Source organism: Chlorocebus sabaeus, chromosome 1 (assembly GCF_047675955.1).
Source record: "Chlorocebus sabaeus isolate Y175 chromosome 1, mChlSab1.0.hap1, whole genome shotgun sequence".
NCBI classification, from domain to species: Eukaryota; Metazoa; Chordata; class Mammalia; order Primates; family Cercopithecidae; genus Chlorocebus; species Chlorocebus sabaeus.
The window spans coordinates 19,881,253-19,902,142 of record NC_132904.1 but is presented as its reverse complement, the minus strand read 5'-3'; the positions used below and the strand labels follow the sequence as shown (position 1 = coordinate 19,902,142).

Below are 20,890 nucleotides of genomic sequence, written 5' to 3'. Positions count from 1 at the left end.
AGGAAGGCACACCCAACCGATTGTGTCCTCACAGATACCGACAACTAACTGAACCTTCGTGGCTAGTCAGTCACTTATTAACAGACTTGTATTCATCAAGGAAGGTCAACTGCTAAACCTCAAGGCTGAACACAATAAAAGTTGATTTCTCACAGTCTGAAAAGGGCTGGTTATTTTCAAACTCAGGGTCCCAGCCTCTTCCACCTTGTGTCCAGCCTCTTCCACCTTGTGTCCCTGTTTACCTGTGCCCTGCACCGTTCAAATATAATAACCTTATAGGAAGTACAAATATTGTCAACCCCATTTTACAGAGGAGGACACTGAGTCCGTAGAGCTCAGTTCTGTGCCAAAAGTCATGGCCCGCTAGGGGGCGGTAGAGGCTGCATTCAGACCCAGGCTGACTCGCCCCAGAATCTCCTGCGGAACCACCAGGCCTGGCTGCCTTCCCGCCACTTCAGCCACCACTTCCCATTTCTAGTGAGCCTTGACCACTCCTCCACGTTTCTGTGCCCCTAAGGCGGATGCCCAGGACGCCGCCTGGTCCCACTACCCACTACGCTGCCCCTGCATACCCTTCAGTCGGAAACGGGACTGTCAGCGCCAGTTCCCTTACTTTGACGTGCATCAGCTTCATTTGGGGAATGAAGATTCCCAGGCCCCCCAGAGGTTTGACTTGATGAGTTCTAGGTGGAGCCTAGGGACGCCTCACTTGGGAACACTCTGATTTGGGGGAGCCCCAAACATCCAGGTAGGGTAGACGTAGACACCCCCTCTTTCATGGTAAGCTGCTCACAGGCACGGCCTCCTGTCTCAGAGTCCGCTCAGCTCCCCAGCCCCCGCAACACTGATTTGCCTGGTAGGCCTCCGTCTTCTAGGAAGCTGCCAGCGCCAGGGCCCTCTACTTCTTGCTTGCTTCAAGAATTGTGAAGCCATGTGCCTTTGGGCAAATCCACAGTTATTTCCGGGAGTGGGAGAGTGGTGACACAGTTTAAGCTGCAAAGTGGAAATCCACCTTGAAGAGGAGGTTTGGCTTCCGGTCCAGGCGGCGCAGTGTTTCCATGGCAATCTTGCCCCTGTACCATCTTTTGTTATCCCTTCCAACACCTCCTCTCCTGTTTGTTCCGAGTCTGTGCCCCCAATCCCTTCTCAAATCCGCCTCCCTCGGAGCTCACCTCCTCCTATTCTTTCTCCTTTCTCCTTGTGGTCGTTTTGAAATCTAAAACAGCCCGTTTGTGGTTGGTCCAGGGCACTCACTGCCTCCAGCCGGTACTTGATATGACTTGATTGGAGATTTGTTGGTGGGTGAGCCCTGCTGGCAGCTGCCCCTCCCCACCTGGCCAGGATGAGACACAACGAGAATACTAGCCAGCCCTAATGTAAACCTTTTATCTGCTATTTGTCATCATTCCATCATTCATTCGACAATGATTAAACCTCCCAACAATGGCCAGCTGCCCGAACAACACTGTCTGATCACTGTCCTTATGGAGTGGACATTTCCAGTGGGGTAGAGAGCAAGAAGCCAGGAGATCCCAAAAGCTGTTTCCCTTAGGAATAAGTGCTATCCAGACCAGGACACATGGTAATGAGGTCGGTTGCGGTGGGGGCAGGGTGGGGGGAGTTGTTTCTACTAAGAATTTGAGGGTCAGGGAAAGGTCCCTGAGCTAAAATTTGAAGAAAAAGAAAACCCATCATATGTAGTTTTACGATGTGTCAGATACAAGTCTAAGCATTTTACCCATTCGGTTTCATTTCAACTTCACAGCCTCGTGAGGAAGCATTATTGTCATCCCCACTTAGAGGAAGAAACTGAGGCACAGAAGGGTTAAGTCTGAAGTCACATGGTTAATAAGATGCAGAGCTGGGAATTGAACCCAGGCACACGACTGTGGAGCCCGCAGGCTTTCCAGCTTGGCCCCATCCTTCCCTTCCCGGGAAGACACAATAGTCTGTTGTCATCCCCAGGTCTTGGATAGATATAAGGAGAAGCCAGTGGGGCTGGAGGATGTCCCATCTCTACCCTCCCAGCCTAGCCATTCACTCCATCAACCATCATTCAACACTGAGAGCCCTTTATATGATAAAAGGCATGGCCAACACTGATCGCTACCCCGATGCATAGTCTGTATGTGTGTTGGTTGCGGGGAGTGGGGAGGAGGGGGGATTATTAGAGTAATAACTATGATGAAGCACAGTAAAACACCAGGCAGAGTCTGTAGGAGCAAACCAAGCTTTGCCTGGAGAAGGGGAGGGTGGTAGGCGCAGGAAGGGGAGAAGGGAGAGCTGTAGGAGGATTCATAGAGACACCAACTTTGGGTTGGGTGCCCCTGAAGTCTGACAGGTAGAGAAATTAGAGAGGGGCATTCTGCCAAGACAGCAGAGGGCAAGTTTGCACCGTGCCCAGAGTGCAGTCAGTCCGCGGGTGCAACACAGCTAAAACCCAGTAAGAGCAGGGGGGTGAATGTTGCTGCAATCTCAACATTTCTGGCGGAAACTGAATTTAAAAACAGAATTAAAAAAAAAAAAAAAAGAAAAAACTCCATGGGACTGGAAACTGCAAAATGGCAAGATCCTACCTAGAGATTTCCTTCTTGTAGGTGGCCCCTGCATTATTTCAGCAGTCACATCACAAAGCCCTTTAGGCCACCATCTCTGTAAACTTTCTGTGTAACAGATGCTCTGCAATGCACAACACAAACTTTACTGTATTTAATCTTCACACAACTATAGATAAGTGCCTAATATTTTCTCTATTCGATATACCCTAATATTAACAGATAAAAAAATAACCTAATTATTTTTACTACAGAGGAAGAAACTGAGGCTCAGGGAGATTGAAACATACCCAAGGTCACACAACTAATATATGAAAACACTGGGCTTTGAACTTATGTCCACCCCAAAGCCAGTGCTACTAACCTGTATACTACACTGTGTGTGGTTTCTTGGGGCTGTGTCTCTGGATACCAACCACACAGTTAAAAATGGAAAAGTTCGAATCATTGCTTTCGCTTCTCCGGCAGGTGCCACATCATTAGGCTGGCGGCCCCATCCACTCCCTCTTTCCCCCACCAGTGGTCTGGTTGTTTTCATGAACTGCCTGGATGTTTAAGCATCAGCTTTGGTATTGTTCTCAGTTCTGAATCTGGGTTTGACATTCTTTGTGCAGGAAATGTGTTTCATTTGTGCCCTGAACAAAGGCAATGTCAAGACTATGTTGTAATCTCATCAACACTCATCATAAACTACTGTATTTTAAAAGGTCAGTAATCTGGGCTTGAACACAGCCTTTTTACTTCAGCCACCCTGCCCTTATTTTCCCATCTCCAGTGGCCACAACAAGGCTGTCAGCAACGTCTTTCACCTCAGAGCACGGTCCCTGTGTCTTCCAAAATTTGACTTTGCTTTCCAAAATTTCCACTTCTGTCCCCTCTCCTGTCCCACTGTACTGGTTTACTAGGGACTCACATTTTTCCTGTTAAACTGAGTCCATGTATTGAAGGATCTCAGCACTGCATAACTGAAAACTTCTGTCAGGAACACAATTGTTTAATATTGGTTCATTTGAATCCTTTAGACATTTTTTTCTTAGTTTCTAATTTGTGTTTCTAATTTAATGTTCTTTTCCCAAGACAGTCATTTTTGTATTAAAGGCTGAAAAATTTGTTTATATGTCAGTTTCCTTGGCATTGAAATTAGGGTGTTCTTTCAGAGCAGCTACAGGATTACTTGATTCTATGGTGCTCAGACAATTGATGAAACCATTAACTAGGGCAACTGCCATAACCGTTATTGCACCAATATATATTATAAATAATAAAGTGCAAAAATTTGAGTTTGTACCCATTTAAAAATTGACTAACATATATTCAAGGTTATCCTTATAATAAGACCTCTTTCACACTTTTGCATTCTGATAAGCTTTTCTTAGTGGAAGAGAAAGGAGATAAATCTACAGAACCATCAAACCCATGTGAATATCACCCATTAGAGGTGATGTAGTGTAGAAAAAAAGTGCAGGGAACCGCTAATCTAAGACATCCATCCACTTATATGCAGATACTTGAAAAGCACATCAATCTCTAATCCAGAAGTTTAAAAACAGCCAAGTTGTAAAGTGCAACTTCAAAACCAAGACAGAGCTGTTTTAACTAGATTCTCCTTATGTTTTGGTTTTAAGTCAAACCGCTCCACATTATATTACTGTCAAACAGAAATCAGAGCACACTTGTTGCCTGCCAATCATCTGTTCACCCACCCTACATACCATGGGAGATACATGAGTAAGTGAATAAGTCCCTGCCCTCAGAAAGTTTACCATCCCATGGTAGAGACGAGATATCCCATAAAGGGGAAACACGAGGTGCTTATGCTACAATTCTCCTACCCTATGCTCATGGCAGATTCGGCTAATTGATGGAAGCATTCTTTCCTGCTGAGCTCAGACACAGGGTGTTTGTTCAGCTTCAGGCTCCAGGAAGCTACTATCCATTAATAGGAATTGATATGGAAGATGAAAGACATTTGCTATTCCTCATTCAAACTTATGAAAAGATAGATAAAAATAGAAGGCAGTCTTAAAAAGCTAAATACCTGGACTGTAGGCTACATAAGACCTAAGGAGAAACTCTTCATTGTTGATGTGATCAGAGATGGCTTCCTGGAGGAGGGGCTTCAATGCAGCATTCAGGGATGACTAACAATGAAAGAGAGAGAGAGAGGCTTCTGAAATAGGGAGGACAGCAGCAGCGTGCATCCAAAGGGGAGCATGCTTAGGACATGGTGAGTCAGCTGGAGAGGAAGGCTGGGGTTGGAGAAATGGAGTTGGAAAGCAATGGTGAGGCCAGGTCATAAAGGGTCTTGAATGCCAAGCAAAAGATCTTGAATATCTTGTAAACAATGGAGAACCTTCGACAGTTTGTGAGTAGGAGAATGACATGAGCAAAACCGTGTTTTCAGTAAATCAAACCAGCAGGTACATAAGAAGGGATGGACAGACACGGAGGAAACTAAGTGAGAAAACCAGCCTGGAGACACAGAGACACAGTGAAGGTAACCCAGTTTGGGGGAACCGTGTGCTGGGGAAAGGGAGGAATCCAAAAGTGAGAGCTGCCCCAAGAAAAATACACTTCAACTATAACTTCTCAGGCCTCCCTTTCCAAAAAAGACACATGTACATGTATGTTTATTGCAGTGCTGTTCACAATAGCAAAGACTTGGAACCAACCTGAATGCCCATGAATGACAGACTGAATAAAGAATATGTGGCACATGTACACCATGGAATACTATGCAGCCATAAAGAAGGAATGAGATCATGTCCTTTGCGGGGACATGGATGAAGCTGAGAACCATCATTCTCAGCAAACTAACACAACAAAAGAAAACCAAACACTGTATGTTCTCACCCATAAGTGGAAGTTGAACAATTGAGAACACATAGACACAGGGAGGGGAACACACCAGGGCCTGTTGGGAGTGGGGTGGTTGGGGAGGGACAGCATTAGGAGAAATATCTAATGCAGATGATGGGTTGATGGGTGCAGCAAACCACTGTGGTATGTGTATACCTATGTAACAAACCTGCATGTCCTGCACATGTATCCCAGAACTTAAAGTATAACAAGAAAAAGAAAGAAAGAAAGAAAGAAAGAAAGAAAGAAAGCAAGAAAGAAAGAAAGAAAGAAAGAAAGAAAGAAAGAAAGAAAGAAAGGAAGGAAGGAAGGAAGGAAGGAAGGAAGGAAGGAAGGAAGGAAGGAAGGAAGGAAGGAAGGAAGGAAGGAAGGAAGGAAGGAAAGAAAGAAAAGAAAAGAAAGAAGCAGAACCCCTATGTGTCACTGGATGTCCGCAGTCTCTGCCATGTTTGGGTAACAAATTGATTCTTCTGTGTGAATTTCATGACTAGTCAGGAGGTGCATTTCAAGGGATGGCCATTAATGTGCTGCTTCTAACATTCTTCCAGCAGCTGACATTTTGGCGGATTCAAAGCCAGTCAGTATCATCCATAGATCTAGTTCTTCCTTCTTTTAAATGAGATGCAAACCTAATAGATTTCCTTCTGTATTACAAGAGCTGACAATCAAACAGTCTACAAAATGTCCCAAAATATGATCTGATCGTGGAAGGTCAGTGACATCAGAGTACCTGGCTCCAAATTACTATAAATGAGAACTATTTTTTCCTCAGCTCACTCCAAGCTTTCTGAAATGAGAATAATAGCTCCAAAGCTTCCTACCCGCAGGTGTGTCTGTTTGGCAAGCATGTATTAAAGGCTTCAAGATGTACAAAGCACCAGGCTAGACGCTGAACCAAATGGGAAAATGAAAGTGGCTTCTAAACAATAGAACCTTGTGCAAATAAAGGGTGTTATCACTGTTGGTCCTGAGTTTTGCCAATTTCATTGGCATACTTCCTCTGCCTCACAGACTCTTCCTTTATTACTATTAATCATTAGGGTTGGTAATAATAGCTAACATGGTTTGAGTATGCTATCAATAAGGGTTTTTGCAGGAACAGATGGCACATTATAACTGGGTAATTGAGGAGATTTTCATAAAGCAGATATTTACAAATGTATGGAGGGTTAAGGAAAGCAACAAGGAGTGGTGGGTATGCAGGGGCTGGGAGAGCTGGGCACTGTTAACATCCCTAGGCCTGAAGGGGCAAGAATCAGGAGAGGTCACTGGAAACAGGACAAGGTGCTGAAGGGAAACAGCGGCCTCGCAGGATCTGAACTCTTCAGCTGAGGATGTAGCCACCCCCTGGGCACCTAGCAGGGAGGGGGCAGGGGTGATGAAGGCCCCTCACACTCCTCTTGTCCTCAGATCTCCTTTGGGCCAACTCCACCTGATGCCAAAAGGCAGAGGAGTTGGTCAATGCAGCCAATAGGTGGGGGCCTCCTGGGGCCAGGGTGTGGAGGGGGAGAAAACAGGGATAGGCTTGGAGCAGGGGGTGGGGAAGAAGTAGGTTTGGGGTTGAGAGGGGAGCATTCAGAGGGTTCTGGAGGCACAAGGAAATAACTTCCAGCCCAGCACTCACTATGTTCTGTTATGACTGTGTGATGAACATCTCTCCCTCTAGAATATTAACTGCATGAGGTCAGGGATGGGTTCTGCCTTGTCACTGCACTGTCCCAAGGGCTAACTCAGTCCCTTGCACATAGCAGGTATGCAAGACATAGTTGTTGAATGAATAATCATCCTAGAAATGGAATGTTCATGTTCCCCTTTTCATTCTAACAGACACATTTCATTTATCACATCTGGAATACTCTTGATGAATTTTTCCTTTCCCGCATGGTGAGTAGACACATCATTGCTTTGGTAAAGGATAAATAAGAAAATAATTCACAGATTCTTAAAAATATCCTTTGAGCAACGGCAGGTGCTGAATCCGTTGGGTGCTTTCATATATGTCATCTTATTCATTCTTCCATATGACCTTAGATAACCTTGTAGAATCCCTGTTTCATGAATGAGTAAAGTGGGATTCAGAATGGCCGTGGTGATTTGGCTAGGAAATGGTGGAGTCTGAATTCAAATTCAGGTTTTTGAGTCTCATTTGATTCCTATTTTAGCTCAGCATCTTGATTATAAAAATGAACATTTTCATTCTGAGTTAATTTATTCTTTTGAGTGGTCTCAAAGATTGTTACCTAAAATTAATTCCAGTGGGTACCCAAAATCAAATGCAAGGCTACAACATGGTGGGATTGGGCTAGGCACCTAACCTCGCGTTCATTCCTTTCTGTTCTTTGTCTCTACGTGTTTTGTATGGAGGCTGTTGTGCAAAGGGTGATAGTCATGTTGCCACTTAAAGAATCTGCTCCATTTGTTAGTAAGAGACGAGATCATTAGATGACGCACTTGCAAAGAATGTGCAAAGAAGCCCTCCAAATCATGCGAATATTTTCGCTTCATGTCACATCACTGCCTTCACTGTATTTCTCTCTGATATCTTCCCCTTTCCTCTACGTGAAGTGACTGCTGGAAATGAAAGTGTATTTTAAGATGCTTGGCGATATGCTCTGAGAAGTGGAGTGCAGGGGGGATTCAGAAATGTAGAATAAGCTTAAAGCTAACAGAAGATATTCTACACGCGCAGCTGTTTCAATCAACTCTTCTAGTTGCCCTACCAAACTGCTTCTACCCAACCTTATCTGCATCTTCAAACACCATCTTTTCCAAAACATCCTTCTTAATTCTATTTGAAAAGCAAAGTCTTTGCAATCCTGCCTCAATAAACTACAGCCTTTACCTCGTGCCCTTCTTACCAGCAAGTCCAACCTGTGTGGTTTATAATGCTCTTCCAAATAAAACGTCTCCCTGGGTATTACCTCATTAGCCTGGCAGCTGAAGATTTTAAAAACTCTCTCTAACGTTAGCCAGATGAACAGAGACCTGAAGGGAGAGAAACCTGTACAAAGTGAAGCTGCCACATGCCTCCTGCTAGTATTGATATCTTGATATGTCATGAAAGGCAAGCACAGAGATCCTTCAGTGAACTCAGCATCCTCTCCTGCTTCTTTATGCCTGTGGTTTTTATTTTGGCTACAAGCAGAGGTGTCAGCCCCATGGATCCTTGCCTTCTCATTTGTCTACCCATTCATTCATCAATGTATTTAGTCATTCAACATGTCTCCTCATTTCTCTTTGCTATACGCTAAGTCCTGCTCAACTTTCCATGAGGGAAAAGCATGTCTCTGACTTAATGAGTGGAGGTGGGGGCAGGGAGAGGAATCAATGAAATATGTCAAAATACTCTAAGGTCTATGCCAGATGGACTGACTCAATTTCACAGAATTCTCACAGGACCCCCTCCCGTTTATGCTTGTTTTCATTCATATTCATATATGCAACTCCTCCTCATTATTTGACTCTGATCTGTTCCTAAAAACATGCTGATTAGCAGATTTCAGAAAGCAGGCACTGGTTCTCCATTATTTTAATGGGAAAAATTGTAACGCATTCCAGGTCCACCCCAAAACCACAATCAGCTTTCCCAAATAGCACTGTACCATTCTTAAGCAGTGTGTAAAATTCTCCCGGGATTTTTCTATAACATAAGGCAATTAAAGCATCCTTCATCTAATGAATTGGGACCCACTGAACGCCTCCTGAAGGTTTGTTGTGTGGGCAGCAACTGGCCCTGGAGAGGGGCAAGGCTCCTCCAGGCATCGCACTGGCCTGGCAGTGTTGATACATAAGGAAATGTTAAAAGACACTAAATACTGCCTCAATTAGACGGGGTTTGCAGGGCCCAGGTATCAGCGTGAATTTGAGTGAGACCCATGAGGGACTAAAGCTTGGGGGAACAACAGAATGGGAAAGATGAGAGTAATAACATATTTGACAGACAGAGCAGCAGGTGCAAACTTGCTGGAAGAACAGGGCAGCCAGGACTACTGCACACACACTCTATTCTTCTCACGAGACTCATGAACAATGAAATGTTTTTACGGGTTGCCCATGTGGACTCATTTTAATGGTCGCTCAATACGGACAGCAAATGTTTGTTAAAAACTTGCCAGCTACTGTGATTTTGGATATATACCCAAAGGATTATAAATCATTCTACTATAAAGACACATGCACACGTATATTTGTTGTAGCACTGTTCACAATAGCAAAGACTTGGAACTAACTCAAATGCCCAGCAATGATAGACTGGATAAAGAAAATGTGGCACATATACACCATGGAATACTATGCAGCCATAAAAAAGGATGAGTTCATGTCCTTTGCAGGGACATGGATGAAGCTGGAAACCATCATTCTCAGCAAACTAACACAGGAACAGAAAACCAAATACCACATGTTCTCTCTCATAAGTGGGAGTTGAACAATGAAAATACATGGACACAAGAAGGGGAACATTATACACCGAAGCCTGTCAGAAGGGTGGGGGGCTAGGGGAGGGATAGCGTTAGGAGAAATACCCAATGTAGATGACAGGCTGATGGGTGCAGCAAACCATCACGGCGCATGTATATCTATGTAACAAACCTGCACGTTCTGCATATGTATCCCAGAACTTAAAGTATAATACAATTTTTTTAAAAAACACTTGCCAGCTACTGATGAATATTGTAAAAGTGAGAATTTGGGTTTTTCTTTTAGATGTTAAAAGCTCAGAAAATATCACAAAGAGATACTACTTAGCACCCACTAGGATGACTTTAAAAAATAAACAAATAAAATAAATAAAGAATACCAACTGCTGGCAAGGAGGTGGAGAAATGAGAACTGTCATACATTGCTGGTGGAGATTAAAATGGTGCAGTTGTTGTGGAAAGCAGTTTAGCGGTTCCTTAAAATGTTAAATATAGAATTACCACATGACCCAGCAATCCCACTCCTAGGTATATACTTGAAAGAATTGAAAACAGGTACTGAAATACTTGTACAGGAATGTACTCAGCAGCACTATTCACAATGGCCAAAAGGTAGAATCAATCCAAATGTCCATCAGTGGGTGAATGGATAAACAAAATTACGTGTGTCCACACAACGGAATATTTTTCGGCCACAAAAAGAAATAAAGTACTAATACATGCTATGATATGGATGAACCTTGAAAACATGATGCTAAGTGAAAGAAGCCAGTCACAAAAGATCACATATCATATGATTTTATTTATATGAAGTGTCCAGAATGAGCAAATCCATAAAGACAGAAAACAGATTGGAGGAGGGAGGAATAGTGATTATTTAAAGGATGAGGGGTTTTCTTCTGAGGTGAGGAAAATGTTTTAGAACTAGGTGGAGGTAGTGGCTGCACAACAATGTGAATGTACTAAATGGCATTGATCCTACACTTTAAAGTGATTAATATCGTGTGAATTTCACCTGAATAAAAAAAGCTTTGAAAATCATGGTAACCTTCACATTATCAGTACATAGCTCAATACCCCTCCTGGAGACATTAATAAATGTTTGATTTATGCATGCATGAACGAATTCATGAATAAATGAATCTGCCCATGGTCTCCAATGCCCTGCTCATCCAGGCCCCTGCCTATTTCCCCAGCTTCATTGTTCACTAGGATCTCCCTTGCTCTCTGCTCTTCAGCCACACTGGCTTTTCCCCAGGCTCTCGTAAATGTTAGGCTTCCTCTTGCCACAGGACCTTTGCACAGGCTCATTTCTCTGTGTGGAGCCCTCAACATCCTTCCCTTTTGCCCTGGTTAAGATCTTCTCCCACTCTAGCTCTCAGTTTGGTCATCACTCTCTAGGAAAGCTTTAATCTTGTAAGGTGCTCTCGTAAAAGCTCTTCATCTTACACTTACAAAGCACCAGAACCTTCTGTTGAGGTCATCTACCACCAGCACACATTTTCATTTATTTTCCCTCTTCTTCTGTAAACTCTGGTTTTACCCATTATACCATAAGTTTTGTGAGGGCCGAAGATGGGTCACTGTGTCATTGGGAAGAGGGGAGTTACCACTGTATTCTCACCTCCCAGCACAGCACCTGGCACATAGTTGCTTAATAAACACAACCAAGGAAGAAAAAGAGGGAGGAACACACCTTTTTCGCCTGTTTTCCTTTATAACTGTATTAGTTCCATTATTTCTTATCAAATAAGTTATAGGGGGCCCTTTGTGTACATGTGTGTTGATTCTGATACAGACGTATAGAATCTCTTAGTTCTTAAAACTTGTTTCTATGAAGCTGTTCTCCATCCTCAGAGCAGACTTTCCCATTGTTTCTTAGCAAGAAATAAGCTCTGGGAGTACTGAATACAGTAAGAAGAAGGTGGAAGCAGGAGGTGAACTGCTGCTGGTTATTGGGAGATTGTAGGTCAGTGTGGACAACAAAGGGACTGTCTCCACATACTCAGATTGCTCTCGTAGGTCTTTGATCCTGGAATGGTTGTGTCTTATTTTTTCTCCTCTTTATCTTCTGGGTCTGATGCTTCCCTCTCCTGCTGGTCTCTTCTCTTCCTTCTGCCTTTGCTTGGACCCCTTTTGGTTTGTCTTTCAGGTGTTTCCTTCATCATGATCCAAAGGCCTCTCTATCCCTCCTCCTATGCCTCCTATGCCCCAGGTACCTCCTCATAACTTGGCTAGTATCTGAAAATCTGGAAAGGATGCAGCACTGTTTTCTCCTGGAATTAACAAAAGGTGCTAGTGAATTGTCAGTTCCATGAAGAGAAGAGCCATGTATCTGAATTATCTACAAACTGTACCCAAACAAGGAACTAGGGGAGGAAGGGAGATGGGACAGGTCAGATCTGTCACTGGAAAAAAGACTGAGGGACACAGCCTTAGGGGTCCACATGTGAGTGCTTTGAAGAGTATTTCCAGCGGGTCTGTGCTCTTCTCCCTGAAAGAATCTATGCTAATTTCTTGATGAAAAATTCATACTGTCTTCCACGTTGCTAAGCAACCAGCCCAAACATGTTTACTGTGTAAAATCTATGTGGAGGGCCCTGGGCTGCGCCCAATGCCTGAAGTGTGATGGCGGCAGCAAAGCAATCCAAAGCACTGGGAAAGGTTTCTGAAGTTGACCCTCAAAGATGCGTATTTATAGACACTTTTATGCCATATCTGGGGAAACACAATGGCTCGAATAAAATTTTGACTGCTTTTTTTCTGCTAATATCCAGCCTAGTAGTCAAAAGTGTGCACGCTGAAGCCAAATTTTGTAAATTTGATTCCCAGCTCTCCCAGTGAATACGTACTTAAGCTTTCTGTGTTTTACTTTTCTTCTCTAAAATGAAAAATAAAACTTATGTATATTTCATAGGGTTATTGTGATAATTAAAATTAATATGGTTATGGCCAGGTGCAGTGGATCGCACCTGTAATTCTAGCACTTTAGGAGTCCAAGTCAGGAGGATGGCCTGAGCCCAGGAGTGCAAGAACAGCCTGGGCAACATAGTGAGAAACCCTCTCTAAAAAAATAAATTTAAAAGAAATTAGCCAGGTATGGTGGCACATGACTGTATTCCCAGCTACTTGGGAGGCTGAGGTGGGAAGATCACTTGAGCTCAGAAGATCAAAGCAGCAGTGAGCCATGACCATGCCACTGCACTCCAGTCTGGGTGGCAAAGTGAGACTCTGTCTCAAAAAACATTTTAATGTGGTTAAAATGCTTAGAACAGTGACTGGCACATATAAAGAACTTGATAAATGTTAGTTATTCTATCATTGTTATTTATTACTCTATGGAAATACTTTGTTGTGGTGGTGGTGGTTTATACGAATGGGTGAGTTCACCAGGCAAGAGATCAGCTAATAGTAAGCTAGAAAATGAGTCCTTTAAAAGTCTGAGAATCCATGGAGGTCAGACCTTACAGCCTTCCAGAGTTGAATCAGTTCCAGGAGTGGGGTTAGCAAGACATGGGGCATCCTAGCATCATTAAGGTACAGGGGAGAGTTCAGAAGAACAACCAACCTGCACTGCAGAAAGCTCTATTTTAGGCTGAAGGGGGGAATAATACCCCCCACCCCGGGTTTCCCATGGCACCTTGTGCTTCCCCGATCGTGGCAATTGCTTGTTTTATAGTCTGTCTCCCCATTTATCTAGAAGAGCATATATCTGTCTTTCCATTGCCATATCCCAAGGCCTAGCATGTGCTCATTAATCTTTGATGAATGAACTATTTAACTAATGAAATGCAGCATCTGTCAATCGTCACGTCACTCTTATATGTGTGAATTGAAACAACCAATCAGAGAAGGTGTTGCTTTAGAGGACTAAGGAAGAGGAGAAGAGGTGGGAGGCCTAATAGGGCTACACTGATGGTCTTAAGGTCCCAATCCCAAGGGGGAATCCTTTATGCAGCACACAGGAGGTGGCCATGGGAGAAACAGCAGAAAGCAAACAGGGCTGAAGAAGCAGTTTATAAAAAAAAAACACAAAAAGGAGGCTCATGTCTCTTGACTATGGCCCCAAAGTCCTCCTGGCAATAAAAATACTGGCCTGGTACTCAATTAATGTTCACAAACATGTCACAATATGACACTTTTTAATAAAAACCTTACTGATGTATAACTGCAGGCAGAAAAGTACATAAATCATAAATGTAGAGCTGGATGCATCTTCACAAAGTAAACACACCTCTGTAACCAGGACCCACGTCAAGAGGCAGAGCATGAACAAAAGCCCAGAAGCTCTCCCACCCAGCTGCAGTCATTTCCTGTGCCCCAGGGTAACACCATAAATAAACTGTGCTGGCTTCAAATCCTGTGTCAATGGAGCCCTAACAGTATGCACTCCTTTGTGTCTTCCCTCTCTTATTCAGTGTTAGGTTACAAGATAATGATTTAATTCAAAACACTGCCATGTGCTCAGCATCATACCAGACATTGTCAAGAATACAAGGAAAATTAAGGAAAAATTATCTGATCTTAAGGAGAAGACTCCACCACACATATATTGTTTGACAGAAATTCAGGTTGGGAGTGGTGGCTCACGCCTGTAACCCTAGCACTTTGAGAGGCCGAGGTGGGTGGATCACCTGAGGTCAGGAGTTCGAGACCAGCCTGGCCAACATGGTGAAACCCCCATCTCTACTAAAAATACAAAAGATTAGCCAGGCGTGGTGGTGGGCGCCTGTAATCCCAGCAACTTGGAAGGCTGAGGCAAGAGAATTGTTGAACCCAGGAGGCAGAGGTTGCAGTGAGCCAAGATTGCACCATTGCACTCCATTCTGGACGACAGAGTAAGACTCTGTCTCAAAAAGAAAAAAAGAAAAGAAAAGAAAAGAAAAGAAAGAAAGGAACAAAGAAAGAAAGAAAGAAAGAAAGAAAGAAAAGAAAGAAAGAAAGAAAGAAAGAAAGAAAGAAAGAAAGAAAGAAAGAAAGAAAGAAAGAAAAGAAAAGAAAGAAAGTCAACACTTATTTATATTATTTTGTAAAACCTTAGAACTAGTCTACTAGGGTTCCACTGAAAGCCACTTCAGTGATCCTGACTCTGCTGGAAAGAGGATGGAATTGTAGAGTTTGGTCACATGTGACAGTGGGTGACTGGGGACATGGATAGAAGGGACCTGGGGATGAGACGCAGTGGCTTACACCTGTAACCCCAGCACTTTGGGAGGCCGAGGTGGGCAAATTACATGAGCTCAGGAATTCGAGACCAGCCTAACCAACATGGCAAAGCCTCGCCTCTACTAAAAATACAAAAAATTTGCCAGGCATTGTGGCGCACACCTATAATCTCAGCTGCTCAGGAGGCTGAGGCAGGAGAATCGCTTGAGCCCAGGAGGTGAAGGTTGCAGTGAGCCGAGATCATGCCACTGTACTCCAGCCTGGGTGACAGAGTGAGACTCCGTCTCAAAAAAAAAAAAAAAAAAAAAAAAAAAGGTGTGGGAACTCCTGCTGAGGGCCAAGCAATTTCAATAAAGCCTTTGGCTACGTGTTAGCTTCAAAGGGACAGCACTGGGGTCACCCAGGGGACCTCTCTGGCATTTGAAAAGATTCACTTAAGTGCACAGCAAGGTAGGCACCATGTTGGGAGAAAACTAGGCCACGAAAAGGAAGGCTTCCCGAAAACAGGACGCGTGTGCCTGCCAAGTGGTAGGGGTACAGGACTGAGCCATGGGGCAAGGGGAAAAGAGCAGTTCTCCTTGCTTGCTCCCAAGTTCTTTAGGTTGGGTGAAAGGAGGACTTCCTATGAAAGGACCCAGAAGTGGGCTGAGTGGCAGCCTGTGTGGACAAGGGTGATGAGGAAATTCAGAGGCAGGAACCCATGGGTTTGGCCGCTGCTCACTAATAGATTCAGAAGTAATGGTGAAGGAGAAACCAATATTCTCGCTTTGCCCCCCGGCTCTGTCTCCCTGCTCAAGCTGCCAGGTCACTGCCTAATGATCAAGCCTCTAGAGCTAGGCTGATGACAGAGAGGTCCCAGGTGACCTGCCAGGCCAGGAGTGGGTGGCATAGTAAAACTGAATTCCTTGCATGCCCGGAAGGGTAGCACATGAGTGAGAGTGAGGCACTGTCTAAGAAGGCAGGATAAAGGGTCCAGAGTGTGTATTTCAGAAAAGCAAAGAACTGTGACTTGAAACCAGCTGGAAGCATGAGAGGAAATGCATGGCCGAAGGCTGCCTAGGGACACTTCCTCTGAATTGCTGGAAAAAGCAGAAAATAAAGACACGGGGCTGCAAAGGACTGCCTAATAAAACCAAATTGTGAAGTAGCTATATGTTTGCTTCTTTATTAATTCATTAAATAACAGAGTCTAGCAGGAGATTTAATAAGTACCATAATTTAGAATGAGAGATGAGCGTAAATCTAATGTGAACCATCTGCAACAGCTGTAATGTACAACCAAGGTATCTGTGATTTCCCTTGGGGACAAAGTCACAGGTATGGATGATACACTATGGTTTTCGCTGCTATTTCTACTTACAGAAAATACTATTTCAGTTAGAGGTAAGTGAAAATAATGATGTCATTGTTTTTCCTATCCAAGACCATGAACCTTTTAATGCTATCTACAGACTGAGGTTTGTGGACCCAGAATAAGAACCCCCGGGGGCCAAGCACAGTGCTTCACGCCTGTAACCCTAATAGTTTGAGAGGCTGAGGCAGGCAAATTGCTTGAACCCAGGAATTTGAGACCAGCCTAGGCAACATGGTGAGACCTTGTCTCTACAAAATGTACAAAAAAATTAGCCAGGCGTAGTGGCAAATGCCTGTATTCCCAGCTACATGGGAGGCTGAGGTGGGAGGATCACCTGAGCCCAGGAAGTTGAGACTTCAGTGAGCCTTGATCACACCACTGCACTCCAGCCTGGGTAATGGAGTCAGACCCCATGGAAAAAATAAACAAAACCCCTGGGAAAACTCCCAATTTCTTTTCAAAATCACTACAAACTTTCAACTTCATCCAGGCATTCAGGGTCAGAAATCAGATTTCTAGGAATGGCCTCCAAACCCAAAGAATTTTTCCAGCAGCCACAACTTACAAGTTACAGAGACACTGGTTATTAGACCTTGGACACCTCTGTTGGGATTAAAGTAATCTAGACCCCTATTTTCCAGCCCCCATATCTTCTTTCCTCAAGGAACATCCTCAGAGAGCTTCCCTGACTCTTGCCCTCCTCGTCAACAGGTGCCAAGAACATCACCCTCCTGTAATCTGCCACCCCTAACGCCACCTTCTTTACTTGCTTTGAAATGTCAATTGGTTGTCTTTTCTCAATTTACTGCATCTGGGCCAGTGGCTGAATGAATCTGAGAAGAATGGCAACCAAGTCATTGTGAGATCTCAGGTTCAACACATTCACACCCATAAATTCAGCCCCAAGTTGCCCACATCTTTGTCACAGAGGGAACCAGATAAGGGAATGTGGATGGGCAGGTATCATGTATCAACAAATATTTACTGTGCCCCTACTGAGCTCACACTCGGTTACAAAGACATGGTGAGTGCATCCATATTTGAAGATGAGAATCCCCACTGGATGGTCTATGAGATGACTTTATTCATTCACAATTTCTTATTGGACACCTACTAGTTTCCAGGCACTGAGTGGGTGCTGGGAATAAATATTACACCAATAAGTGAATATGAAAGACTGCATCCTAGTGTAAAGAATGCCATAAAAGGATTTGGAAAGAACAGTATAGGAGAGGATAACAGGAAGGGGGTGTTTTGTTTCATGTGTCAGTGGGCAAAATCCTCCCTAAGACTTTAAATGGAAAAAGACCTGAAGAATGAGAAGGAGTCATTTATATGAAAGGCCAGAGAAAAATGAAGGGGCAGAAAAGGGCTTGGAGTTTTAAAAGAATAATCATAAATCCAGGGAGACCAAGACTGCTGATGAAGAAAGAAACTGGCCTGAGCTTGGCTGGAGAGGCAGGCACCTTCCATGTCAAAACAGGTGAGTAGGTGGAGAGGAGTGGCTAATAGCGTGGCCTCCAGAATCAGACAAGCTCAGCTGGAGTCTGGCTCTAAAACTTCTCTAGCTGTGCAGTTCTAGGCAAGTCGGTTACCTTCTCTAAGCCTCAGTTTCCTCATCTTTAAGTTAGGATAATTCTATGGCTCCCTCACTGGGTCAAGAAACGCACTAATTAGTGTAAAGCACTCTGAACAGTGCGCCTGGCACAGAGTGTATGCTATGTCATGGTTTGCTATGACCTCTTCCAAGCTCAGTGAGAACTTGTGGAGGATTTGAAGCAGGGGAGAGACACAACCTGGTTTGTCTTTAACAGATGATCAGCTGTTCTGTGGGCTACTGGTCATCAATAAGACAAGGCATTGGAAGAGACCCTAGAGGTCATTTACACCAACTACTTTCCCAGTGGTTCTCTCTGGGAAGGGGAGGGGACGGTGCCTGGAGAGACGTCACTGAAAGGCAGAAGAGTGGTAGTTCCTCAAGTGTGTTGGGCAGGAAAGGAGGTTGAGAGGCGGCTGGCCATGACTTCTGGAGAAGGGCTCCCAACCCCTGGCCAGTGGAAAGCCCACTATTCCCATTTCCAGATCGCCCCAAGTCCCACATTCTGCTGTGCAGCCGGCTCCTATTTAGCCACTGTCAATGTCACTATTCTTGGATTATAAGTGCCTCAAGGACAGCAGCCATTTCCTTTCCACTCTCACTGTACAGTGACTGACACAGGCCCCACACAACTGGGTCCTCTGAGCTTTTGAATTATTGATTGGAAAAAGGAAGATGGAGTCACAGCATTTTAATGCCACTCCTGGAACCTAGAGGGATCTAGAGTGTCTTTAGGAGGTCCTTCAAGTCATGCCCCTGCCCCAGGGCCATCCTTCTTCAAATCACTCTAGCAAGACTCTTTGCCTCCTGGTTCTCCAGAGAACATTCTGCACTCTGCACTTTGGAAATGCATCCTGGAGGTCACAGCCTATGCAGGGAAATCCTTCCAAACCGCTTCCCCAGACCCCTTCTGTTGCTCTTTACAATGGGAGCACGGGCTATTTCCTGCACAAAGGAGCTCTGGCCATGAGCAAATGCATGGGATAAAAGCCCTCCTGTCTCCAGGGACATCTGCAGAGACATCATCTTGGGGGAGGCCATAGCAATCCCCTCTGACTGACCTCTGAGGAGCTCAGAGCTGCTAGAGGGTGGGGAAGAGTCCTTCAGGCTCCTCGGGGATTCAGCTCTCCAGACCCCTCTAGCTCCTCAGCTCCTGCGGGACCCCAGCCACCTCCCGTCTGGCTTTCCAGGCATTACCTCTTCTCAGCTCTGGCAGGGCTTGCCCTACTCTGGCTCCACAACCACCATCCCCCTCCCTCTCACAGACCCCAGTCTTCGTCCCCATTCTGCAAGTTCCTCATTCTCCGGTTCCTCTCAGGGTCTTCCCTAACCCTGGCGATTCCCCTCCCAGCCTCCCTCTCTTCTTACCCTTCCCAGCCCTAATTCTTATCCAGGTCCCCTTTCCTGTCCCCTCCCTTTAGCTCTCGCTGCTGGCCCCCATTCTTCTCTCAGTCCCCACAAGCCCCCCTACCCCCCCTTCCTAATTCTCCTTCACCTCTCCCCCATCCCCCAGCCTCCCCCATCCCCCTGCCTTTTTGACTCCTTGACCTGTCCTCCAGCGCGTTTGCTGTCCCCTCTCCCTGCCAAGCTTTGTCGCGCAAAGATCCACGACCGTCCCCCACCCCATTTCCCCCTCTGCAGCTGCCCGGCGACCCCACCTCTCCCCTGGAGGGCCGGCGCGCCGCCCCTGCTCACCTGTTGTGCAGACCGGAGCAAGCTGGGCTTCGCCTTCTCCGGGTCGGGGTCCTGGTCCCGCGGCAGCAGCCCCTTCTTGGGGTGCATGTGCCGACACAAGCAAGTGACCCCGCACAGCGCGAGGATGCTGGTGGCCGTGCCCAGCGTGGCGCCCAGCGCGATCACAGGCACCGACAGCACCATGGTGCCCGCTCCCCCAGCTGGGCTGGGTCCCGCCGCCGCGCACCTTCCCCGGGCCGGGCCCGCCTCCAGGCAGCTCCCGGGATCCGGGCGAGCCAGCAGCTCTCCCGCCGCCAGAGGGGCGGGGACGGAGGGAGGGAGGACGGCTGCGAGGACGTCAGAGGAGGCTGGACCCGGAGCCACGTCAACCGGCACCCCCCTTCTCGCCAACACGTGACCGAACCCCCACCCCTACAGGAGCCGGAGCCTTCCAGGTGGAAGGAGCCTTGGGGTTGTTTCAGGCCATTCTTAATGCTTTGTGTACAACAGGGGACAACTGGGCCCAAGATGTGTTGGAGCCTGTGGAGGTCACACTGTGTTAGTGGACAAACCTGGGCTCCAACCATATCTGCCACTCTAGGAGTCACTTTCCCAGACTACTAGCTCCTTGCTCACCCTTCTATCCGAGCGGCTGGCCAAGCTGGCTGTAAAATTGGGTCCTCCCAGAGTTTTTTCAAACACAAAGCTGGATATTTCCCAGCTCCCCAACCTGGGAGATGGTTCTTACAGGGAAAAGGAACAGGCCACAGATAGAGGGAACCAATGGGATGTCTGGGTTGAGGCTGTACCTGTGACCTGCTGAAGATGGATAATACAGCTGCATCCCCTTAGGGCTGCCCAAGAGTTCACCTTTATTACCTAATTTAATCAGCAGGTATTCTCATCTTTATATATAGATGAGGAAGCTGAGGCTCAGAAGGGAGGTGCACAGGTAGAAAAATCATCACCCTGAACCCAGGTTTATGTTTGCAGATTCCAAGTCCACACTCAAAAGGATTTGTCTTAGGAGGATAAAGAAGATAAAATGCAGCAGCTCGGAGTACACACTTGATTCAGAGAGGGTGAGCATAAAAGTATGCTTAGAACAAGGGGAAATTAGAATTCCAGGCCTAAGGACTGTCTTACCTCAAGAAAACCGTGACTTTTTAGTGCTTTTCATTATATGGAGTGTTGAATTTAACTCAGCAGATATCTGCTGTGGGTTGGCTGTGCTCTAGGCATGCTGGGCATGTGTGAAAAGGGTTGT

General features: G+C 45.5%; 1 protein-coding gene across 1 annotated transcript in view; it reads right to left on the bottom strand.

The window, feature by feature from the left end:
• The window catches only part of SYT13 (synaptotagmin 13), a 44,529-nt gene extending 24,560 nt beyond the window's left edge, over positions 1 to 19,969 (bottom strand). Inside the window, exon 1 of the mRNA XM_037999473.2 lies at positions 19,645 to 19,969. Coding sequence (XP_037855401.1) covers positions 19,645 to 19,827 — 183 coding nt within the window. The 5' untranslated portion in view covers positions 19,828 to 19,969. The remainder of the gene's footprint in view (positions 1 to 19,644) is intronic.
• Positions 19,970 to 20,890: the final 921 nt, after the last annotated feature.